At 41.1% G+C, this 27,270-nt stretch overlaps 1 protein-coding gene across 2 annotated transcripts in view; it reads right to left on the bottom strand.

Moving 5' to 3' along the window:
• Nucleotides 1-27,270, bottom strand: part of RNASET2 (ribonuclease T2) — a 487,107-nt gene that overhangs the window by 278,132 nt on the left and 181,705 nt on the right. For both annotated transcript variants that reach the window (XM_044069453.1, XM_044069461.1), the window contains one exon: nt 7,808-7,869. In XM_044069453.1, coding sequence (XP_043925388.1) covers nt 7,808-7,869 — 62 coding nt within the window. The remainder of the gene's footprint in view (nt 1-7,807; nt 7,870-27,270) is intronic.

The following is a 27,270-nucleotide window of genomic DNA, read 5'->3' as shown; positions in this document are numbered from 1 at the left end:
CTAAAAATACCACTAAGCACACACACACACACACACACACACACACACACACACACACACACACACACTATGCTATTTATCTAAATACTAATTATATTAAAAACTGTGACAGAAAAGTCACTATTTAAATGCACACAACTACTATATAAAGTACTATTTAAACTACAGTAAAGATTTAACAAGGCCTAAAATAAAATGAGGCCAGGAGAGCCAACAACTAGTTAAGAAAAAAAGGCACACCAAGGAAAGGGAAACTACACAAAAAGCTACAAGAGCTAAGCTAAGTATCTAAAGAGAAATCAAAATATATTTTTTTTAATAATTATAAATTTCAAGAAAAAAGTTTTGTACTGGCCCGAGCTATGCCAGGAACCTCCGATCTATTGCAGCAGCAAACTAGATCAGAGGTAACTCTAGGTGCATCATGGGATAGGGACTTGGCCTCAGGCTGTGTGAAGACCTCAAGCTTTGTAGTAGGCCATCTCAGAGCCGAGCTGGAACTTCACATACAGTGTTTCCTCCATCTCCTCAGGATATGGTCCACAATGAAGAAAAACAAGGCTCTCCTTTTTTATGCAAATGTTAGGTCAATCATTTTCAAGGAAAGGATAGAGGAGCTACAATCCCTACAGCACTTCATGAGCCTAAGCATCTTCTCCTAGAACAAGTTTTCTGCTGTGCAGATGGGCAATAAGGAAGTGATTTGTAAGATCAAAACAGATTACTAGGCTATCAACCCAGAGATCATTTTAAGCCTAGCCGTTTCAACCCAGTGCAATACCGTAGAGGTACCAGTCAATACCAAAGACTGCATTTAGTGATGACGGCCTATGTACAGGAAGGTTGTGGACACTATCCCCAGTAAGAATTTATGGTGCCCCATCCACTCATCTAGGTTCCTCCAACAGTGTCATAAAGGTGCTCTGTTTCATAGGAATTAGTAATCTGTTCCAAAGATATGGCAGTTGCTGGGAGATGATCTGTCCCTCCACCATGTCCTACTTAATTTGCAGGCCATATTTAAGTCCCTGGAACAGGTAGCCCTAGAACCATTTGATTTGATTGTAAGTTCATTAGGTTTGGATCTTGGGTTGCTCTGTAGGCCAGGCATAAGTCTCCCCTAAGAAGTCTATATGATATGGAATATAGTGACAGGGATTTTAGTCGGTTCATGTAAGGCACATGCTGGAGGCCGTTTATCAGCTTTGTTAGAAACCTATGAGGTCTCTCTAATTGCTGTAGATGCTTACTACAGTACATACTGAATGGGGTGTTGTACTCAATTATGGGCAGGATAAGTGCAGAGTATAGGATGGTTAGAACTTCTTTTCCTCTCGAGGCAATGCCTTTACTAATCAAGTGAGCTATGTGGAAAGCTTTCCTTACAACAGTAGACACGTGGTGTTCGAAGTTAAGGTCGCAGTCAACCTGTGATCCCAGGTCCCTTATCAACTTACAGGTGCTTAGGGCACTGTTACTGATTTGATTGTGTGAAGTGACATTGTTTGTGCCAAAGGGAATGATGATGCACTTCTTTGCATCAGTCTGAGACTGTGACAAATACACCAGTCTCTGGCCTGTGTGAGGCCATCCTGGAGTAGACTGACACCATTTGTGGGTTCAATGATTGCACCTAGTTTGCAGTACTCTGCAAACCTGGTCAGCCATAACCCTTTAGTTCTGACCTGAACTTCTGAGAAGTATATACCAAACATTAGGGGGCCCAGTACTGACCTCTGTGGCACCCTGCTGGTAAAAGATCTGCTGGTTGATGGGAGTTATCCACTTTGACAGTGTGTGCCCAGTTTGTGAGCCAGCTGGCAACCCATCCTACAATGCAGGGGTTTCCATTCAGTTTGCCAAGTTTAAATCGGTAATGCCTGAATGGGCGGCCACGGTGGTGCAGCGATTAGCGTTGCTGCCTCACAGCAAGAGGTTCTCCGGTTCGATCCTCGGCTGGGGTACCTTCTGTGCGGAGTCTGCATGTCCTCCCTGTGGTTGCGTGGGTTTCCTCCGGGTGCTCCGGTTTCCTCCCACATCCCAAAGACATGCTGTAGGTGGATGGGACACACTAAATTGGCCCTAGGTGTGAGTGTGTGCATGTGTGTGGCTTCTGTGGAAGGTTGGGCGCCGGGCTGGCAACTCGACACTGTAAAACTCCACTGCCAATCATGAGTGGACAGTGATCCACTGTGGCGACCCCTAACCGGGAAAAGCCGAAAGAATAAGAAAAAGGATCGGTAATGCCTGAATGTGGGATTGTGTTGAAAGCCTTTGCTAAGTCGGGGCATGCTGTGTGCACAGATGTGCCCTCATTAATGGCCTTGGTCACACTTTCAAAGAAATCCACCAGATTTAACGAGCAGGATCTGCCTTTCACAAAGCCGAATTGGGTAGGATCCAGGGTTTGGAGGTCACCTACATCTTTATTTATGAGGTTCATAATGATACGTTCCATGGCATTACAAATGAGGCTGGTCAGGCTTATAGATCTGCAATTACCTGGGTCTGTTCCTAGGCCACTTTTGTGGAGGGCAATAACTGTAGCTGTTCTCCATTCCACAGGAACAGACCCTGTGGTTAGGTTATGATTTAAAAAAAAAAAAAAAATAGTACTTGGTGGTGATGCTAGTTCATGTTTTAGCCCGTTTAGAAGACAGCCTTGAATGTCATCTGGTCCCATATAGCAGTGCTGTTTGCCTTAGACAGGGCTTTGAGGAACTGCTCTTCAGATATCTAAGGCAGGGAGAAGTTTGGAAGAGGGTTTGTTATACGTTAGGAGGGGATAAGGGAGTGAAATTTTCAACAAACCTATCCGCTAGCAGGTTCACTATCTCGGTGTAAGTGTGTGTGATACCGTTGGCCACCAGTTCTGCACATGCTTGGTTCCTACCCTTTAGGTTATGTACATAGCTGTAAAAGGTCTTATGGTTATCCTTGGCAGTACTTGCTAGGTTTCTCTCAAAGGACCTCTTGGATGATTTCACAAATTCTCGTTTGCCTGTTAAGGCTGGGGAGGGTGCCTTTCCATTGTTGGGTCCTTGGCTGTTTTCTTGGACAGCAGCTTTTTCCATTTATTGTAGAGTTTGTCTATGCTGGAAGTCTATCATGGCAGCTTGATTTTACTTGGGTTCTGGCTTTGATTCTATCAGGTACAGCCAAGTTTATACACTTATGCAAGTGACTTTACAGGGCTTTAGTGTAAACTTCAACATAGTTACCACTTTCTGCTTGGGGTGGGGCTTAGAATGCATTTATACCATCACCAAAAAGGGTGTAGTTTGCCTTGGTGAAGTTTTTATTTCACCCTTTGTGAGTTCTGGTGTTAAGTGTCAGTTCGAAGGTGATTGATCTGTGGACAGTTTTAACTAGTAAGGGTCCAACAGCTGCAGCAGTGCATCTGTTTGACATGTTGGTGAGGACCAGATCTAGAATGTTTGTTCCTCTTGTCAGGGTATGGACAATTTGCTCTAGGGCATTTGAATTCACAAAGTCAAGGAACTTTGTGCTAACGAATTTGGGCTACAGTAGGTTTCCCAGTTGATGGTGGGATAATCGAAATCCCCCATAACCAATGTGTTTGGTAAAATTTGGATTGTCTTCAGTTTGGTTAAGTAGGTTTCATGGGTGTTGTGACCCATGGAAGGGGATCTATGACTGGCTAGGACTTGAATGGTGGTCTTACCCACCATAACCTGGACCTGGAGTAACTTCCATGGAGTTGTCCAGTCTAACTAGACGCAAGGTGAATTTATCTCTGATACAGACTGAAACACCGCCTTCCTTTGGTTTCCACATGTTCCTTTTGCAGTCTAAAGGTGTGGAACGCATTGTAGGCTTGCAGGACCAGGGTACTCTCAGAGGCTTTAAACCAGGTATATGTGATTGCACAGACATCTACAGTACATCTTCTAGTGATAGAAGTGCTTCCAGGCAGAGCAGTTTTTGGTTTAAGCTCCTAGCAATAAGCAGAGTGACCCTTACTTTGTTGTGATTGGTATATTTCAAGTCCTTAATGTTGTTTTCGAGACCTTGCCTAAAAAAGGCAGTATGAGGGAGGCAACAGCCTTTGCAATTAGCTGAAAGCCTAGCCAGGTGCAAGCCATCTCTGTCAAAGCAGCGAGGTTTGTCGGCCATGGCTTCCCAGGCAGACAGGACCTGGATCCTCTTGGAATGACGCAAAAAACTAAGCCAATTATTAAACTCAATCATTTATTGTTTATAATGTGGCATCATTCTAGGTGAGGGTGGTATACTGCTCAAGGCTAGGGACATACCTGCCTGGGACACATACTCAGACCTCAACCATGTCTCTCTTCATACAGGCCAGTGAGGTATGTCTCAGGTCACTCACACCAACATGAACTATGACAAGAGTCATAACAGTACTTGCTGCTGAGAAACATGAGTGCGTGCGTGATTTGGTGAATTCTGGCACTGGACAGGCAGCTGACTGGGACTTTCTCTTTGACCAATCTGGTGAATGGGAGATCTGTGTGTCTCACTACTGAGTCTCCAATGAGAAGAAAACTTGATTTTGAGTGTTGCACCTTACTGGCTTGGTGGGTGAGACACTGGTGTTGCTGTGTGTCATGGGTGGTGTGGAGACTATGTTAGCTGCTGCAGATTTGTGTCTTGGAGGTCTTTGGTGTTTCATTAATTTTTTTTGAGTGAACCTCCGTGTATGTGGATTTACGTGTTTGATGCGCACTATCTGTATGAGTAGTGGTGCTATGTGACACTGTAGTGGTGGGTGAGTGTTGACAACCTTCTCAGTGTTACTATTTTGAGTGAGAATGAGCATGGATTCTAGTTTCTTAGTGTAAATACATCTCTCGCACACTGTACCAGACTGTGTTATTAGTAGATGGTTGTCTGTGTACAAGAGGCAATTGCTACACTGCCTCAAGAGACCCTAGTCAACAAGGCTGGCAGGAGAAACAAGGGTAGTCCAACAGTCCATAACATTAGGTTGAAGACTGTTGTCACTATGGGTGGCTTTTCAGAAATGATCATGGAAGAGCTCATCGAGCAGATATTTCTGCCTGGGTTTTAATGGAAAATTTGTTGAATATAATTGTCTGGCTTTGGAGCACAATTGTGTGGCAGTGCACAGTGCTGCGCAACAAGCAAACAAGCAGAAACCTGCTCAGATGCAGGGCCAAAATACCAGAAGCTAAAACTTAAAAAAAAAACTAACAAAATTCAGAAAGGACCAATGAGGATGCTTATTCCAAGTCCAAGACCAGCCTACCTTTAACAGTCAGGTGCCACTCAAACACAATTCTCTCACAAAAGTGCAGATAGGCCCCTTCCAATCTAAGATGGCCTGGAAAGTATGCTCATAACAAACAAACCACTAAACAGTTCCAGAAGCAGCAAGCCTGGATCTGGACTACGCTACAGCTACTAGCTACCCTAGCTTCAGTGGGAAATACTAGAGAATAATTAACATAGCAGAAAAATAGCAATTGAAACACTGAAAAACATCAGAAAATCAGCCAGGAGGCTCTAATGAATGATTTAAATAGCTAAGAGATCAGTTAATATTATTGCCCCTCTCGGAAATAAAAGACAGCAGGATGCTTAAAATCTCCTAAAAGTAAATATTCAATTAAAGAAGGGGGCTCTTTGTCATGGACAGGATTCATTATCTCTGCCAGTCACAGAAATAAGGACTTCAGGATCCTACGAATCTCTGTTCTGTATGAAGATGGAGGAGTAGAATGAAATTTCTTTGCTTCTAGCTGGAACAGTGGTTGGTCTGCACTGGGAGGGAGGTAGAACAGTACACAAAAGCAGTGATTATGCGATAATCAATAGTCCCCCAGCACCTGAAGCATTGCAAACCAAATGTGGCTTTTGGGCATGAAAGGCACAGAGCCTTGTAATAAGCTAAGGATGCATGCCCGCCATTCATGAGGCACATTTATTACTTGCAGACACCCCAAGAACCCTCCTCATGCTGGTGGAAAAGCAAAAACATTTATAAAGTTGGCAAGTAAACTTACCTCAAGCAAGGAGGAAGAGAAAAAAAGCAAATTCTCCAAGCCAGTGTTTACCATGGGAGCCTTCAAAGCAGGACACAGTGACTCAAACTTTGGCAATATGCTGTGGTACTCTGGATATACAAGTGCAGGCTGGGTGGTGCCCAGGGCTCATTTCCAATGGTGGTAGCCACAGAGGGAACTCCTGTTCCCTTCATAGACTGCAAGTAAAAACTTCACCTTCTACAACTAACAGAAGAGAAGCACCACTGCAAGGATGGACTGTATACAGAAGGCTCTGGCAAATGTAGGACTGTTCTCCAAATCCCTTAACTGCTCGCTACTATCCAGCTCTGCCAAAGGATCATGTGAAAGACTATCCTGTCATGCATCATCAACCCTCTAAGGACACCATCTTATGTGATGCAATGTAGATTTCTAGTTTCTTGTGCCTTTTTCTACAAGTTGTTGGGTTAAAGTGTTGCCATCTGGAATAACTTTCTCAAGTTAGTGCACCTCTACCAGAAAGTACTGAACCCATGTGCAAGAGCTGTAGATTTTGAAAATATACTGATGTGGGATATCAGAAAAAGTCCAAACAGTTACCTTCTGCATACAGCTTTTAAATCCAGATAAGAAAGGATATCTCTGAATCTTAATGTACATCAGTCCTGAAAGCATTACTGACTCCTGAACGGTAGTCAAGTATACCTGCCTGTACGTTTCCAAGAACTTATATAAAGGAAGGCAGCAGTGGAACAGAAAAACATAAAACAGCCCATTAGAAGGTAAGACTGAAGCTTCTTGATACCATCAGCTATGCTTCTTAAAAGGCCATCACCAGTATTCAAAGTTTTTCCCCTTTCAATCTCCCTGGTCCTGAAATGGGCTATTCAAAGAAAGAACCATCCCGCTATCATTTTGAGATTTTGTGTAAAACTCCATCTACAATGTCTAGTGGCCCTGCTGACAATCTGACAAAATAAGCAGGCAGAAATAAAGCATGTCCAGTCCATACCTACGCAGCTAGAAATGGGGATGGTTCTTGGTAAGCTGTCTACAGGGGCAGAGTCTGCTTAGATCACAAACTTGTTGTCTCTTCTTTGACTTACCATCCCACATTTTACTGTGACCATCTTACTGAAGACCACAGCACTACTGCCCAGTATGTCACTACTGCAAATATGAGATGGCAATAATGTACAAGAAATGTTTTCTGCATGATGGCAGTGACTCCCTGCACTCAATTTGGGGGTTTTCCCCTCTCATGCCAATCCATAAATATACTAGATCAAGCATCACAATGACTTGTAGAAAAGTAAAATTACTTTATATCCAACACACTGAGGTGTGTGGTTCACTGCTTGCAGGAGTCAGCTGGTGCAGCAGAGTACTGTAAACTAGCATCAAGTAATGGGGAAGGTCAAGGGTCAGGATACAAAAGTGGAGTAAACAAGATACAGAAACACAGACTTTTTTCTCTGACATATAAACAGAAAGATTCATGAGAAAATGGTACTGTCATAAAAGTAAAAAACTGAAAAGGGCATGGATGGCTATCCATTATATGCCAGATTATTGTAGTAACCCCTGAAATGCAATACTGAAAGATTCATTGCACTCTTGTTGAAAGCATTATTGGCTGCAATAACTTGTAAGAAGTAAAAACTCTTCCTCCATCAGCACAGAACTGTATAATAAAATGACAAAGAATAATGAATTCTTAGTAGTCTTATTTCAAAGTCTGAAAAGAAAAAAAATTAAAAAGAAATAAATTGTGAAAAAGCAGTAACTTGATGAGCAAACAGAAAAAGTCTTACCATAGCCCATGCAAAGTCCAATAATTCATCTTCGGCGGAGATTTGCAGGAAGAGCCCAATAGCTTGAAAGGTAATAAAAGAAAATATTTTAATAGGCACATCAAAAAAAAGCGATTGTCAGTATACTTTAAAACCACCTCAAGTTTGAAAAAGAAGGAAAGAAAAAGGGAGGCACTCATGACCATTTTAGAAGTGATTTGCCAATATTCACATGTACTTCAAGGCATCTGATAATATTTTATATGTTTTTAATACTGAAAAAATTGAAAATGTTAGCTGATGGAACAAAAGTTGGATCGGCACTTTATGCATCGCCTACTGTGGTGCGCAGGTAAAATTACTTTCATCTGCAAATCACTAAGTCTCTAGCAATCCTTTTCTCCAGCCTATCATCTATACCTATGCAGACAGAGGTAAAGAAAGTATTTCTTAATTTAAATATTTTTGTTTCTGTGTAAACACTGTTCCCAGTCCATTACCACAACCAAATAGAATACTTCACCTTAGAGAATGGGCAAACTGTACATTAGCACTCTGACTGCAGAATGAATGTTTTCCAGCAGGGTATTAATGTACAAGTAATGCCAGCTGAAAAACAAATCTGTCGTTTCACAGCAGCATATCAAGCTGCCATGGAGCGCAGATTGAAAAAAACGGAATGGCCACCATTATTTTATTCTCGTTAAGCAGCACTTTTGCTGTTTAGCAAGTATAAAATGCGGAAAAAAAAAAAAGACTTAAAAAAATAGTGTGTGTCTGTGTGTGAGTGTATGCATGCATGTCAGTGAAAGTGGAGCGAGCAAGCAGTTATTTTACACTCTCATAGCAGCGCTTTTGCTGTTTAGAGTGTGTAAAATAAAAAAAAATAAAATAAAGCATGTGTGTGAGTGTATGAGAGAAAGATTCAGAGATCGATCGAACAAAACAGAAAAAAGTGTGTGTGTGTGTGTGTGTGTGTGTGTGTGTGTGTGTGTGTGTGTGTGTGTGTGTGTATGTTTTTGTCTGCATGTGTGAGTGAATGCATGCATGAAAGCAGAACAGACTGTGTGCGAGTGTGTATGTGAGAGACAGAGAGAGTAAAGTGTGAAAGCAATCTAGCAATCCCCTGGCAGCAGCACCAGTTTTGCATACCTCTCAACATCAGACATAGTTCTCAACCTATTAGCATAAGAAATCTGGACAAAGCCTGACATAATGGGGGACAAATGCTAAGAAATAGGGACACATTTTAAACATTGCTCTTATAAACTTAAAAAGTTGCTAGAATAACAGGATTTGTGTTAACATGTATTTTCTGAAGGACATGAAATCTGAAACTCAAATGCATGTCATTATTTAGTGACTTTAATCTTTAGATCATCCCAGTGGTTTGTCAAAAAACACAATTTTTATGAACAGACCCGAAATTATAAGGCAAAAATCTGGGCATTCTGCAAAAATCTGTACAGTTGAGAGGTATGCTAAGAGTCTTAGATCGAAGTATCTGGATAAAGGATTTGTGTTAGCAAAGACAAGCAGACCTAGCCATTTTCAAGTGTTAATTATGTACTCTGTGCCCCAGTCAAATTACCAACATGCTAATAAATACAATGTACAAGTCTGTTTATAAATCTTAATTTTTTTCCTCCAAGTTCGGCTGAAGCACACAATAAAGTTTTATTGTTTTAAACAAAACTCAGATGATTAAACAGGAACAGTCAAAAATAAACACAGTACTAAATATAACATTTACTGAACTTCATTAACCAGTAAAAAAAAGGGGAAGAGGTGCAACAGAAAGCCAAGACTTCACTTTTCCTCAGTAAATATTTTTGGGTATTCACACCAATTCAAATATGGCTGCCTAACAAAGAACCAGCCGCTTAGAGGAAGAATCTACTGTTGAACACAGCCAGAAAAAGAATTACAGAATTTCATTTTTTCCATTTGTTTTCACTACTTCAAACTACCAGAGTAAATTCTGCACACATACCCTTACCCTAAAGCAAGCACGTTATATATCTATATTTGTATGTGTGTATGTTTATTTATATATATATATATATATATATATATATATATATATATATATATATAGTTTACTATCAACAAATCGAAGTTCAAAACACTGAACGTTCAATACTGCAAAACTGACGTCAGACTTCCACCATACTAAGTAGTTCAAAATGTCGAATCTGTTGAATGCGATCAACAAATTCGACATTTATGCCGAAATTCAACCATGATGGCAGTGTAGCTGCAAATGTAAGTTAAACACCTACACTGCCATTCATGTTTTAGTGGGGGGGGGCTGTGCCCGCCCACACCCCCTGCAAATTAAATATTCTAACTCAGAGATCACACTACAGTGAGGAAAGGGATACATTTCCCTTTCTACTCTGTACCGCGACTCTACTCAAGACATTAAGTGCAGTCACTGATATGTACTCTTATCTCCCAAAGTTCAGCAACTCGGGAGTCGACTACCTGTTGTTACTTTCCGCGTTCGCCAAACCAACATTCAACTTACTGATAGTAAACACATATATATATATATATATATATATATATATATATACATATATATATATATATATATATATATATATATATATATATATATATACACACATACATGCATACATACATACATATACACACACATACATAATGTACACACATACACGCACACATATATGTATATAATTAACTCTATTGAAACAAAGAGGCACAGTTCAACTAACACTAATGTATTTTAATATTCAAATTCAAAACTCAAGGATTCCCCAAAGAAGAATTTTGGCCTTAAGTAAGGCTTTTCTGAAGAGCACCCTTGTGCTTTAAATATACAAACACAGGTTCTACAATCTTGGAGGGGCTAAGAAGAAACTCCACTACTCACAAAGCACCCGGTCTTTTGAAATAACCATTTTGTCTCAGCAAACACGGGAGTCCATTTAAAAATATGAATATTCCAATTTCATACAAACCGTACTTCTAGATTCATCCATTTATATAAAATGATCTCTACAGACATAACAGCACATGTAGTACACAGTCAGCCTGCTCACATAGTGGCAGGGTACCGGACTGCAATACTGACAAAGGCACAGAATGATATTACAGAAACAAAACTAGGTTACCAATAGGACTGTCTGAAGTGTATCAAGTGTTTCTGGCTCATAGGTAAAAACTAGGCTGGTTGCTTTTGCAGGTAATTTTACGCCTAGCCCATTTCCCTTCTTGCTTTTGAATTAACCTATCCCATTTGTTTGCAGATTGGCCTTGCCCATCCCATGGTCAATAATTATATGTTAAATGGATCATACCACAGATCATTTGAGGAGACCCAAGGATGGGATAAAGTGTTTAGGAGCTGCCTATGGCCATTAGCAGTACAGGAAGCAGTCCTAAGGTAAATTTTCTGTTTTCTATCCATAGATCCACATTGCTCTTGAATACAGACAGGGATGAAACCTTGTTTTATACGGATGGGAGTCCGTTCCTGAGCAGCAAAATCCTCCATGAAATAGATCTGTCACTGAAAACAGGTCTGTTGATGTTGCAGATTAGGTTTAGATCACTAGACAGAATATTTTGGATGCCATTTGACTTGCAGATGTGCAGTAAATCCATCAGTATTGAGTCGGAGGGTGCCTCGTCACCTGTTAACAGTCTGTAGGATACAGAATATAGTGACAGAGTTTGAGTAGGTCCATGTAGGACATGTTGTTTAGGCCTTTTATCCTTTTAGCAAGGTATCTCTGGGGGCGGTCCAGTTGTTGCAGGTGTCTGGACAGATACGTGCCAAAAAAGGCATTATGTTCAACGCTTGGCCTAATGAGGGCAGAGTGAAAGGGGACAATGACATCCCTTGATCTAGACACAATCCCTTTGTTTAGAAACTGTGCAATATTGAAGAGCTTTCTTATAACAATAGCCACACGTTGATCAAACGTTAGGTCACTGACTACACAAGTTCCCAAATCCCGAACAACTGAAAAACACTTAAAAGCATTTTGTAAATGTTGTAGTTCCCTGGCTTGAGCAACTTCCCAAAAATACAATAATGCACTTTTTTGGCATTTAGTTTGTCCATGACTTTGACACCATTAATTTGGAACAAACCTTCCTGCAGGATGGCTAAATCATTTAGGGATTCAATGACTACTCCAAGCTTGTAGTAATCTGCAAACGTAGTCGGCCAAAACCCTTTGGTATGGACTTTTACTTCAGAAAAGTAGATGCCAAAAAGGAGAAGTCCTAGCACAAGTCACTGGGGGACTCCACTGGTGACTGGTCTCTTTCTGTAGACAAGGTACAGGAAATGAAAAGAGGGAAACTGATCTGTTGGCCAGTCTGCAATCCAGAGGGTGACTGAGGGGTTTATTTCCAGTTTATTTACCTTTTCTACTATGCCTGAGTGAGGCATTGTCAAAAGCTTTGGCCAGCTCAAGGTATGCAGTGCGTGCCATTTTTCCTTCATCCATTGTTTTGGTGATCTTTAACTAAAATAAATAAATAAATAAATAAATAAAACACCAGGTGGAGTAAGTATGAGCTGTCCTTGATGAATACGAACTGAAACAGGTCCAGTGATCTGAGGTTCTCTATGTTCTGACTGATAAGTCTTTCCACGGCTTTGCATACAAGGCTGGTCAGTCTTATAGAACTGTAATTGCCTTGGTCTGTGGAATGTCATTCCTTATGCAGGGAAGGACTACAGTGGTTCTCCATTCTCTTAGTATGAAACCTGTAAAGAGGCGGAAGTTGAACAGAGTTGTTAGGATGTGGTGAAATTGTACTTCATGCTATTTAAGATGTATTCAGGGTTATTTGTCAGGACTCATCAATGCATTATTTTTAGCTGTTGATAGCAATTTTAGGACTTTGTCTTGTGTCATAGTTGGTGGCAAGCCAGATTCAGGTATATTTTGAGGGACAGATGGAGAGGAGAGAGGGGTAAATTTGAAGCTAAATTTAATCGGCCAGTAAGTTCTCTATATCTTCAGCCTCAATGTAGGTAACATCATTCACAACCAGCTCAGTGCATTTCTGCACTGTGCTTATCAGACTACAAACATAACTAAAAAAAATGCCTTATTGTCTTTGGCTGTGGGTAGCTATTCTAGCATCAAACTTGGCTTTGGTGGGTTTTATTAAGTGCCTGAGTTGTCTGTTTATTTCACTGACCAGGGCTCTAACATTCTGGGAGTTGCTCTTCTTACTTAGTCAAAATTCTTTTCCTTTTACTATAAATCTTGTTGATATTATGGGTCCACCATGTAGGTTTGTTTCTGGTGTTTGCCCTGCACTTACTCCTGTAGGGTACAGCCACATCTATGCAGCTGTTCACATGCTGATATAGTGTGGTGGTGTAAGTTTCTGCATACACAGTGGAGTTAACTGGGTTTGGTGAGGATTAGAAGCTTGCCAATGTACCACTTAGGAGCAGAGGTAGTTTATTTTAAAGAAATTTCTAAAGGTACCTTTGGTGGAAGGGATCGAAGGAGACTGCTTTATGGTCAGACCTAACAACTGATTAAGATATGTAAAGGACAGTACAAGATGCTCCCATATTAGAAAAGACAAGATCGAAGATGTTATTCACCCTAGTGGGCACTAACTGTCAATATAAATGCCCTGAAATAAAGTCCAGGAATATCTGTGCTTGTTGTGCACTAGAGGTGATGTAGGTTTCACAGTCCACAGTTTGGTAGTTTACATCACCTAGAAAAATGGTACAGAGTTTAAAACTGACTGATTCAAGTTCCTGTAGATGGATGTTGTGGCTTCTTTGCGTCATACAGGGAGTTCTACAGCTAGCTAATATATGGTACAGGACTTTTCTGATGGTTATTTGGACATGGAGAAGCTCTAGTGTAACATGCTGGTTTACCAGCCTTGGTGCAAGTCTCTTCTAGATGTAGATCAAGACGCCTTCACCATTTTTCCCCTCCTGCGCAGTAGATGGTCTAAACATGTGGTAGCCATTACAACCCTATACAGCCAGAGAGTTCTTCACTATTTTAAACCATGTCTCTGTCACTACACAGACATCAATGTCATACAGGGTGAGAAAGGCTTGTAGGGAGTGGAGTTTCTTGTTTAGGCTCCTACATTGATCAGTTAACACCCTTATATTTTTATTTGCTTGTTTTATGTTGGTAAGTTTATCAGGCTGGTACTATAGGCATTATGTGGGTGGATAACTTCTTTTTCCAGTAATCAAAACCCTAGACGGGACAGATGCATGCAACCCCCAGTGAAGCAACATGGTCTGTCAATAATTCTCCCAGGCTGATAAATATCAAACCCTCTTTGAATGACACCAAAAACTAAGCCAACTACTGAAGCCGATTTTTTTACTTGTATTGTGACATCATCCTTTGAGAAGGCAGAATGCAACTCAGTGCTAGGGTCATACCTGCCTTTGACACGGTCTGACAGCTCCATCATGTCTAGTCCATGGAGGTACACCTCAAGTCACTGGCACTAGCATGACCTATGACATAATCACATACCAGTACCTGTTCAAGGACCAGAGTGTGTGTGTGATCTGACAGATCCTGGCACCAAACAATCACTCCTTCCTTGCTCAGCCTGGTAAGAGGCACACCCGTATGTTGTACAATCAATTCACCTATAGCAAGGATGTTTGGCTGGATCAATGCCTGCCTTTAGGACTCAGCATGACTTTGGGGCTCCTTGTACTATGTGATGAGGTAGGCTTAATCTGCTGAGTGTGCTTTGTGCTGTGTTGTACTATGGTGGTCTTTGAGATTTAAGGAAGTTAATCTTCATAACCTCAAAATGTTGGCCAACATACTTTTACTCAAGCAACATGAATGGGTTTTAATTCGAAGTGACCAACACCTACAAGAAATTGACCGAACCTATATACACCTAGCTGCACAGAGCACAATTATATATTTACTTATTCATTCACACATTCATTCATCCATCCAATGCTAACACTTCTTTTTTTTTTTTTTCTCTCTATTTACATGATGTATGGCTGGGCTAAATGCAAACAAGCTGTATGGCTGGGCTAAATGCAAACAAGTACATACACATACAAAAAAACAATAGAAAGTGAGCTAGCAAAATAAAAATTAAGAAACTTAGCTTAACTAAAAGAAAGTACAGTTGTGTACACTTACCATAAACATAGATGTTCGAGTGTATTCACTGTTGCAGTCATCACACTTGGGTTATCCTGCCAGGGGTAGCCCTCAGTCGGCCCAAATACCAGAGGTTTAGTATTTCTGCGGTGGTGTGGTTGCTGTCGCACCAGGACTGATGTCAGGTCGTCAGTGGTATAAAATCAGGCAGCTGATGCCGTTACATCAGTTTTTCTTGCCCCAACTGTCACGAGCCCCCAAATAGGGGGCTAGGTTATGGTGGAAGAACACCACCACTAGAAAGTAAATACCAAAAAGGTCCCTATAAGGAGAGAGGTAGACGGAGAGAGAGAGAGAGAGAGAGACAAGGGGGATGGAGGGTGGGAAACTATACTTAATCGTAAGTGTACACAATTGTACTATGTTCTTCGTGTTTCACTGTTGCAGTCATCACACTTGGGTTGATTCCCAAAACTGAAGAAAAGGGTGGAGGCAGTCAAGAAGACTGAGGACTGGCTAGGATGCCCTGCAAGACTGCGGTGGGAAAGCCTGCCCTGGATTTGGAGAAGATAGGCAGATGGTAATGCTTGGTGAAGGTATGAACAAGTCCATGTTGCAGCCTCCAGGATGTCTCTGGTGGGGACCCCTCTGAGAAAAGCTGCAGAGGTGGATGTTGCCCTGTTGGAATGCATCCTGATCCCCTTTGGAGGCAGTTTCTCATGCTGTTTGTAGCAAAAATGGATACAGTGTGCTATCCATTTGGAGATAGTTTGTTTGGATATGGCCTTGCCTCTGCCCCCCTGCTACGAAGCTGACTAGCAATTGGACAGTTTTTCTAAAATATTTAGTCCTATCCAGATAGAATCTGAGCTGTCTGTGCACATCTAGATAATGCAGAATCCTTTCCCTCTTGTTTTGTGGGTTAGGGAAAAATGTGGGCAAATGAATGGATTGGTTGAGAGCCACACTGGTCACCACTTTAGGCATGAAGGATGGGTTAGTCCTGAGGGAGACCCTGTCAGCATGGAAAATGATGAAGGGCTCTACAGCCATGAGTGCTTGTAGTTCTGAAACTCTTCTAGCTGAAATGATGGCCAGAAGCTGTTTTCCAAGAGAGGAATTTTAACTCTGCTGAAGCTGCAGGCTCAAAAGGGGGTAGGGTGAGCTTTTCCAACACAAAACTGTAAAATTCCCCAAAGCAGGCAGAAGACAGATCATTATGCAGCTAAATCCACAAACTTGATGAACCAGTAAGTAATCATACCAAAAAACTTTATTACAGAGAAAGAAAGTTAGCGCTTTCACGGCAATACCATACCACTTCTTCAGACAAACATGAATGGTGACAGAATAATTTATATACAAAATAACATTATCTCAACAGCTTAACAGCCAATAAAACAAACATTCATACAGCCACATTCTCAGCTTAAAGGCATATAAAGTAGATAATATTTACTAGCATAAAATCTAATAAAAAATAATAAAAACATTAGCACAAATAGATAAAACATGAAAGCTATTCATATATAAGTAAACAAACAACAAACACCCTACAGCCATCTGTTCCTTAATACAGGCTTAATGGGGACATGATCATTCAACCCCATAGCTAGGTGTTCCCCCAACGTCAAGATCCACTGGACCACCTCAGTACGAGTCACTATATCACCACCTTGCAGACCTGGGCTGATCACACAATACCTGGAAGACAAAGTTATGTTCAGGGCCAGTAGACAAAACATGTTTCGCTAAGGCACTAAAATCATATTGCTTCTTCATGCAATACACATGGTCCCCAATTCTTTCTTTTAAGCTCCTGTTTGTCAGTGCTGTTATAAATTCTATGTCGGTAAGACGATGTGCTAAATAAACCACATTCCTGGTGAAGCAATCAGCAGATGCCCTCAACTTCCACAAGCAGCCTGTGACAGGGTGCCTAAAGAACCTTGACTCGTCTATAAACTGACAAAAATTGCACTGATGACATTTAGACGTAACCATCAAAACTTGGGATCCAGACATAACATGTCTAGGAAAACATACCTATTGCTTTAAATTACTGTGGTTCTTATACACAAATCTAGGGCCATCTGTTAATATATCGGAACATCTGCTGTCATTCTGTAGAATATGCCAGTTCCTGGTACCTATATCTTTCACCATATTTACACCATGGGAAAATTTCGAAACAATGGGAGGCCAACAATCCCTATGAGGTGATCTAATTGACTGCCTATACAGAGCAGAGAAATACAGACACACACTACTCTCGTGCTCTTTGGTTATTTTGGCACAAGCTTGATCAACTTCAACTTGGGTACAACCCCTGATGGCAAACACTTTCTACAAATCTGAAACTTCCTTTAAAGTCAGAAGTAGTACATGACAACCTCGAGAATCTAAAGGCTTGATCTCTTCACAATGTTCCCAAATATATGTTGTGGATGCATACTCCGGCTATGGAGATATGATGGTCTATAACAGTCCTTCCTATGCATCCTGGTCAAAATTTTGCCATTCTCCAGCCGGATGTTTACATCCAAAAAGTCAACAGTGACTTGGGAACAAGTGAGGGTAAATTTCAAAAAATTACTACTATTATACTGACTCTACCACTAAACTGTTAGGAATAACCATTGACAATAACCTTACATTTGATTACCATATAAATAACGGCATTAAAACAGTCAACAGAAAAATAGGCTCCTTGTATAGAATAAAACCTTTCCTAATCCCAGCAGCCAGAACCAAGATTGCTCACTCCCATCTAATCTCTACTCTTCTGTACACCTCACCTATTTATACCAACCTAAAGAAAAATAACCTTAACAAACTAGCAACTTCCTACAATAACATCGACAGATTCGCCACTGGCAATCCCTTTACTCACCACTGTCTGAATCTTTGGCAACTAGACTGGCTTGAATTCCAAAACCATCAGATAATCTCCCAACTCATGATTGCCCACAAGATATTTTACCAACCCAACACCACCCCTATACTCTCCAATCTCTTAATCCTCTATAAAAATCTGAATTCCCTACGTTCTTCTAGCAAACTCCTCGCTAGTATAACCAAGTCTAAACATGGCTGGTGACTCTGTTTACTAACGCAGCAGGAAAAAACTGGAACCTGCTACCCAATGAACTAACACTAATTGCATCCTTGCCTCTCTTTAAACAAAAACTCAAAAAACACCTCAAAACGCACTGGTTATGCCCTTGTAGTAACCCTGACTAACCACCCTCTTCCATCACTGTTTCTTCCTCTTCCAAACAAACTTCCAAACATTTTAATGCTTATTCATGTAAGCAAGGCTGATACTGTTTAAACTCTAATCAACATACTGCTGAAATCTTTCTACTTGATGTGAAAAATTCCATATGAATCCTACTGTGCTACATTTTTATTGTTGCTTTTTTAAGTGTAAATATTTTTACTGTTGCTTTTTTCAAGTGTAAATATCTTTAGTATGTAATAATTACTTGTATTTTTTTTATTAATCCTTTCATTTACCATGTAACGATATTTTTAATTTTTCTATCTTGTTGGAGCTTTTCTCCCCGGGCCTCTACTGAAAATGGAAATATATCCAGCTAGACTAGCCCGGTTAACAAATGTAAAATAAAAATAAATAAAAAATATTTAAAGAATGAAAAAACATGTCAAGTTCTTGCTTGTTGCCTTTCCAACCAATAAACATGTCATCAACAAAACGTCTACATATGGCAATATGACCTCTGTGTTGTCCCAATACATGATGGAATTCCCATTCTCACAACACCAAATTGGCGTGCAAATTAGCACAGCTGGTCCTCATTGCCACGCCAGACTGTTGCCAGTAACATTTATCCTGAAACAAAGATATTGTGTTCAAGGACCAGCTCTTGAAGCATGCACAGGAAGTCAATATGCTTCATGTCAAATTTATTACTCCTAGCCAAAACTGCCCTGACCATACTAATGCCTTCCTGGTTAGGAATGCATGTAAACAAGGATACAATGTCTATTGTCACTAGAAATTGAATATCCAACACATCCCCCTCACTGGTCACATTATATAAATCTCTCAAAAAGTTTTCAGTATCTTTCAATACAACTTCACTCATATCAAGAGCTATTCGACGTTGTTTGTCCAAATAAATGGACATAGCCTGAATCAACCAACCACTCCCAGCTACAATTGGTCTAAACTGTGGGAGTGTGGGGTATTTGTGGATCTTGGGTAAGCCATGAATCCGAGGAATAACAGGAAATTCAGTAATAAAATAATCAAATAGTTCCTTGGTAAGTAGACCTAGACTGAAGCATTCAAGTAAACAATTATCTATTCTATCCTTCATCACACTCATATCGACTTCCACATTAATATATGTATTAGTATCAGACAGCATCTGATTTCATCATATCATAATAATATCCAGAATCTAAAATCACTACGCAACTGCCTTTGTCTGCTGGGTGCATGGCTATATTTTCATTCTTAATCAAATCATTCAAAGCTTGTTCTTCAAATCTAGTCAGATTATTACAACTTGTCATCTGTATTACATCAATGACTTGATATATTTCTTTCTCACAAACTGTGAGGAAGACATTAAGTGCTGGTGCAAAGGCTGGTGTAAAAACACTAGGTTTCTTAAAAACCTTAAATTCAGTATCCTGCCTCTCAGAAATATTAGGTCCATCATAAAAAACATACATAAAGACAAATTACGTGCAAACAAATGCAAGTTAATCATACAGGCAACAAAATCCTCTTTAGCTTCGGGTATAAACGATAACCCTTTTGACAATACTGACAATTCATGCTATATTCCAGACTAAGTTGTGGCTCTCTGTGAGGTATATACCAAAAGGGGCGTTGTACTCTATAATGGGTCTAATGAGTGACAAGTAGAGGAGAACAAGGACCTCTTTTCCTGGATGAGAAACCTTTTGTGATGAGGTGTGCCACGTAGAAGGATTTCCCGACTACTGTGGCGATGTGATTATCAAAGGAGAGACTACTGTCCACCTGTGTCCCAAGGTCTATCACACGTTCGGTGTTAAGTAGACTACTGCCTATGTGGTAGCTCATGGGTACAGAGTTTTTACCAAAGGGGATGACAATGCACTTTTTGGCACTGAGCTTGAGGTCATGGCGTTGACACCAGGCATCCGTCTCAATGAGGCCTTTTGTAGGATGTCCACATCGTTAAGAGTTTCAATTATGGCTCCTAGTTTGCAGTCATCTGCGAACTTCATTAGCCAAAGACCTTCTGTGTCAGCCTGTACTTCAGAAAAGTAGATACCAAACAGAGAGGACCCAGGACTGAACCCTGTGGTTCTCCACTTGTCACTAGTCTGAAGTCGGATTTGGAGTCTGCTACTTTCACAGTGTGGGTTCTGTCAGTGAGCCAGTTGGCAACCCATCTTGTGACATAGGGATTTATACCTAGTTTAGTGAGTTTATCTATAATTCCAGAGTGGGGGATGGTGTTGAACACCTTGGCGAGATCTAGATAGGCTGTGTGAACCACCTTACCCTCATCTATGGGCTTTGGTGACTACTTCAAAGACGTCTATCAGGTTTAAGAGACACGATCTGCCTTTTACAAACCGAAACTGTGTGGGGTCCAGAGATTGGAGATCTCCAATGTCTCTGTTTATAAGTTCCATGATGATACGTTCCATGCCCTTGCAGACCAGGCTTGTTAGGCTAATGGGGCTGTAGTTCCCGAGGTCCATGATGGCTCCCCCTTTGTGGGGTGGGATAACAGTCGCTGTGCACCATTCAGTGGGCACAAAGCCTGAGGAGAGGCTATGACTGAACATGGTGCTTAGGTGGGGTGCCAGTTCATTCTGTAGTCCATGTAGAACGCAGCCTGGGATGTTGTCAGGTCCCATGGATGCTGTGTTCTTGGCTTTGGAGTGTGTGTTTTTTACCTATTTAGCCATGATTACAGGAACTTTGCATTCTTTCGGTATAGAAATGGGCCCTTTAGGGGGTGGGGGGGGGTAAAGTCAGCACTGAACCTATCTGCTAGGATGCTGGCAATATCAGTTGGCTCTGTATATTTAGTGCCATTGTGCTGTAACTCAGAGCAGATCTGAGAGTGTTTCCATTGAGATTCTTGAATAGCTATAGAATGCTTTGTGGCTGTCTTCAGAATCAATGGCGATTTTGTTTTCATAACTAGCTTTGGTGGATTTTATGAGGCATCTCAGCTTCTTACTGAGGCTGACTAGGAAATTCTTCCAGTCATGGGATTTTACTCTTTTTTGCAACAGTTTCTTTCTTCTGTTGTAGAATTTATGGCAGGGGACCACCAGATTGGCTTCTTTTTTTTTTTTTTTTTGGAGGATAGCATCTTGGTTCTGTTAGGGACGGCAACAAATACAAATTAATCTGACGTATGATGCATTAAAAATTATTATTTTAATACTGAAACTAGCATTACATGAACAGAAGTGCGTGCACTACACAGCAAGTTATCAGCAAGGGAACTGGATACAGTAAGTGTCTTGCATAAAATTAGACCTGTTAGTAACAGCCTGCATTTACTTGCTGGAACCTGTGTTCTGAGAAACTGCTTTCCAATCTATCTGCAAATATACAGAGCTGAGTATATTTTTTTTGGTTTTAGAGTTTCTACTGTTAGTTGTTGCTTAGATCTCTGTTGAAACTGTTTTGCTCCACCCACCCTCCCCATTTTTGGCTTGTAGTTTAAATTTGGTGGCTTTTGCAGTTGCCGACCCCACTGTAGATTTGATCTGGAACACTCCCCCAGTCCCATCTCTTTACCACATTGTATCTAATAAACTCTTGCTGTACTTACTTTTAGTCCTTTTTAATTTAATTGCATTTAAACTGTGTTTGGTCTAATACTGCTACATACTCAAGTGTGCTAGTTTGCACTGCATGTGAATTGTTTTTACTACTGTCTTTGCTACTTTTGTGTAAAAAAAAAAAACAAAAAAAAAAACTGTAAGCCTGTTTCCTACCTTTCCAGTAACTAGTGTTCCAGATACAGATTTGCTGTATCCAGGACTGTATGTAAGCTTCTGAGCCCCCCAATCCTTTCTGTGTTGGAGGGAAGCCTTCTAGTTTATCAGCGGGAGTGGTAAGCATTAGGTAACCTGTCTACCACATAAGGAGTGGTTCTGGCCCAGAAACTGTAGTTATTGCCCATTTGGGCAATCTCTTCCATCTCTCTCAACTTTCTGATTTGAAAGCCTGCATTTGCACTTGTTTCTGTCCTGTAACTCATCTAGTGCAGATACAGATTCTTTGTTTTAGCACTTAAATTTGCTTATTCGTGCTCAGCACTTGTTCAGAACTTGTAAGCACTAAATAAGCTACTAATTACTATAGCACTCAACCTTCCTCATTACTTAGAGGAAAACAGTTTTTGTACTTACTTTTCTCACCTGCTTAGAAAAAACAGCTCTTGTATTCACTTTCCTCACTTATCTAGAGGAAAACAGTTTTTTATTCAGGCATGTCCAAAGGTCGGCCCCTCAGTGTTCTCTCCTGTCTATCTGATGAATCTAGGCATCTTGAGGCAATGTAGAAATTGCCTCATGTATACAGACAACCCTCTCCTCCTACCACCCAACACTACAACCTGTGAGAGATGCACTTATCTAACCAAACTGGAGGTAAAGCTCTCTCCAACCAAGACTGAACTTGACAGTCATGAGGAGAAGGTAAACATTTGCACCACACCATATTCATCACATAGTCTCACTAAATCTACCCCACCAAAATCCACACATAGTAACACAAAAACATTTGCGGAGGCTCTCAATAATAATCTAAGCAACAGAGGCCTCCAAAGCAGAAATGCAAGCAACCTCCATCCCCCAACACAACCCAAATGACACATAGCCTGCAGACTCAGTGTGCCACTCAACCACAGCCAATAAGGCAAAAACAACATACCCAACACACTAGTCATAGGTGACTCTATAGTCAGGCACACTGATGTCCCACTCACCAGGCTAAAAAAGGAGAAGGTTACTGTCAGCTGCCAGGATCTGTCACATAACCCACGCTCTCAGGTCACTCCGCAACAAGTACAAATATGACTCTGTCATTGTCCATGTTGGTGTGAATGACCTGAGACGTACCTCCCTGGACTACATGAAAAGAGACATGGAAGAGCTCTCCGATCTTGTAGCCCAGGCAGGTATGACCCTAGCCCTGAGTAGCATTGTGCCATCACCCAGAATGATACCACAGTAGAAGGACAAAATGATTGACCAACAATTGGCTAAGCTTCTGGTGTCATTCTAAGGGGATCCAGTATCTGTCTGCTTGGGATGACATGGTCTACAGACCACGATGCTTTGCCACAGATGGTCTGCACCTGTCACCCCTGGGATCCCAGATACTGGCTAAGGATCTTGCTGCCCTTATAGTGCCTTTTTTAGGCAAGATTCAAATAAATTCACCACTGTAACAGGAACAGGCAAGCAAAAACTGAGGGTAATGCTACTCAATGCTAGAAGTCTAAATCTCAAAATGCACTCACTCAAGGCACTCCTTAAAATGGAGAACATCGATATCTGTGCAGTGACTGAGACCTAGTTCAAGGCTCCAGAGAGCACCCCTGTATTATCAGGCTATAACTCATACCACACTTTTCGGCCATGTAACCTGGACCGAAACACCAAAGGCAGAGGTGTGTCTATATTCATTAAGGATATCCACACCTCCAGGCTAGTTGCTCAGCATAATGCATCCGAGGTTATCCAAGTGCAACTAACTCTGGACAAAACTGCAATCCAAACTGTAGCTTGCTACAGATCCCCCACCATGCCCCAGGATTCCCACTTCTCTTTTCCTGATGTACTGGAAAATATTAATGTTCAACCAAACACCCTAATAATAGGCGACTTCAACTACCCCACCATTAACTGGGAAAACTACTCATATAACAACTCCTTTGCTCAACACTTTCTGGAATTCATAAACCCTAATGCCCTGGATCAACTTATCCACACCCCAACCAGGGGCAACAATATCCTAGACCTAGTCATTACCAACATGAGTGACCAGTGTTCCACACCTGAAGTCAACTCCTCATTGGTCTGATCTGACCATAAGCTAATCACCCTTGATATCCACATCCCACCCCCACCCCCACCCCATTAAGGAAACCACGGTAAAAAATATCTCTAAAGCCAACTTTATGCTTAAGACAGAAGTGAACTTCACGACACCCATGCAGATGGACAATACAGTTACAACTGCTGAATCCTACACAAATGCACTCTATAAGCACTTACACGAGTGCATGGATCGTGCTATCCCAAACAGAACCAATATGCTATCCTCCAAAAAAGGAAGCCAATCTGGTGGTCCCCTGCCATAAACAAACTGTACAACAGAAGGAAGAAACTGTTGCAAAAGAGAGTAAAATCCCATGAGTGGAGAAGCTCCATGGTCAGCCTCAGTAAGAAGCTGAGATCCCTTATAAGATCCTCCAAAGCTAGCTATGAAAACAAAATTGCCACTAATTCTAAGGACAACCACAAAGCATTCTGTAGCTATGTCAAGAATCTCGATGGCAACACCCAGATCTGCTCTGAGTTATGGCACAACAGCATGAAAATTACAGAACCAACTGACATTGCCAACATCCTGGCAAATAGGTTCAGTGCTAACTTTACCCCCCCTCACCCCCTAAGGGACCATATCTATACAGGGAGAATGCAGAGTCCCTGTAATCACAACTACGCAGGTAAAAGCTGCACTCCCTAAAGCCAAAAACACAGCATCCATGGGACCGGACAACATCTCAAGCTGCGTTTTACACGAGCTTCAGAACGAACTGGCTCCCCAATTAAGCACCATGTTCAATAACAGACTCACATCAGGCTTTGTGCCCACTGAATGGCGCACAGAAACAATTATCCCACTCCACAAAGGGGGAGCCACCACTGATCCTGGGAACTATCGACCTATTAGCCTGATGAGCCTGGTCTAAAATGCCATGGAACATATCATCATGGAACTCGTAAACAAAGACATTGGTAACCTCCAAACTCTGGATCCCACCCTGTTCGGGTTTGTGAAAAACAGATCATACCTCCTGAACCTGATCGACTTCTTTGAGGCAGTCACCAAAGCTGTAGATGAGGGTAAGGTGGTTCACACAGCCTATCTTGACCTCGCCAAGGCTTTCGACACCATCCCCCATTCTGGAATTACAGCTAAACTCACTAAACTAGGTATAAATCCCCAAGTCACAAGATGGGTTGCCAACTTGCTCACTGACAGAACCCACACACTGTAAAAGTTGCAGACTCCAAATCCAACCTCAAAGCAGTGACAAGTGGAGTACCACAGGGTTCCGTCCTGGGACCTCTCCTGTTTGGTATCTACTTCTCTGAAGTACAGGCTAACACAGAAGGCCTCTGGCTAATGAAGTTCGCAGATGACTGCAAACTAGGAGCCATAGTCAAGTCCCCAAATGATGTGGACATCCTACAGAAGGGCCTCACTGAGACAGATGCCTGGTGTCAGAGCCATGGCCTCAAGCTCAATGCCAAAAAGTGCAGTGTCATCCCCTTTGATAAAAACTCTGTACCCATGATCTACCACATAGGCAGCAATCTACTTAACACCGAATGTGTGATAAGAGACTTGGGACCCAGGTGGACAGTAGTCTCTCCTTTGATAGTCACATTGCCACGGTAGTCAGGAAGTCCTTCTACATGGCACACCTCATCATAAAAGGGTTCTCATCCAGGAAAAAAAAAAAAGAGGTAATTTTTCCCTTCTATTCGACACTCATTACACCCATTAGAGTGTACAACGCCCCTTTTGGAATGAACCTCACAAGACATCTGCAGCAGCTGGAAAAGTCACAAAGTACCTCACAAAGAGGATTACTGGCCTCAAATAAATGCCCTACACTGACCGCCTCAAAAAACTCCAGCTTTACTCCATAACATATCGCCTACTCCAAGTTGATCTCTGCCTAACATACAAAGCTATGTCAAACCCAGAGCTGATGGACATGCTACACCTTAAGAAATCCCAATCCCTCCGAGCTACACACTCTAGGGACCTAAACCTTGTCACCACAATAAATAGGACATGCTGGAGGGATAGATTCCTGTCCCAGAGATTTCCCATACTCTGGAACAGGCTACCCATCTATGTCAAGCAAAGTTCTTCATTAGCACTCCAAGAAAAATCTTGAGTGGGTGGGAAATAGGCAATACACCCCGGGGATCACTTCTGTGTCTCTGCTCAACAGTGGCACAGGAAAATAACTTTCTTGGGTGGCGAAAGCCAGGGAAACTTGTTGGCTAGGCTTACGTAGGCCCTTGGGCCGATAGCCTAGTACCGACCTATGAACCTATACTGAAAACATAACCATGGGATGTAAACAGCTTGTAATTTTTAAGTACATCTGCAAAAATGTGAAATATCTTCCACAGCTGCATTAATAAAATGAAATGTGTTGATACTATCATATTAGAGGACCTATACAAGCACTGGGTATTAGAAAAAAAAAGATACTAAACAAACCTGGATCAAAAAAACACTGCAATGAATAATTTGAGGTACACTAGAGTAATATTAACATTCTAATACTGACACCAATATGCAGTGAAAGTAGGTAATACATTGGGAGCAAGGTGGCATCTGTAAGCTGACAGCATATGGTCAGAATCCCCACTGAAAACAAAGTGAGATGTACAAGCTTTGAGCTAATGAACAGTGTTTGCAAAGGGTTATGAAAAATGAAGTATTTACACTACAAATGCAAAATAATATTGTCAGGATGGGGTGATACATAAACTGTGGGTGTTGGAAGAAAACAATTCATCCTCAGTTGAAAATACAAACACAGCCACATACAGAAGCACATGTATGAGGTACACTATATTAATATTAGCAAAATTTTAATATTATGCCTATGTCATGAGCTATTACTTGGTCCTGCTGTGTAAGGGAACAAATACAGTTTGCGTGTTTTGGTAGGCATGCACAGGGAAACAGCATGGGATATACAAGGACGGCGTTATTAAGGAACATTTACAAAACAGTTATGAAAAATATATCATTTCCATATTTACATTCATTATGCAAAAAAAGAATGGAAAATGGTCATGTTGGGGTGGCATATGTAAGCAGTGGAAATTAATACAAAACTGGCATTAATACATGATGGGTAATATCAGGGTACAAAGATATGTTTGTTCTAGTTATTATGAATAACAGGTAAATTTTTACACCTGCATTAATAATGTGAAAGATCTGTAACTTAACAAGTAAACAAATGCTACCATCTACAGTGTGTAAATTAATGTTGCCATTTTGAAATATTATTAAAATAAAACAGGTATCATTTG

The sequence above is a fragment of the Protopterus annectens genome, chromosome 1.part0 (assembly GCF_019279795.1).
Source record: "Protopterus annectens isolate FY-2018-M chromosome 1.part0, PAN1.0, whole genome shotgun sequence".
In the NCBI taxonomy this organism is placed as follows: domain Eukaryota; kingdom Metazoa; phylum Chordata; order Ceratodontiformes; family Protopteridae; genus Protopterus; species Protopterus annectens.
Note: the sequence above shows the minus strand (reverse complement) of the source record. Positions and strands in the feature narration are given on the sequence as shown.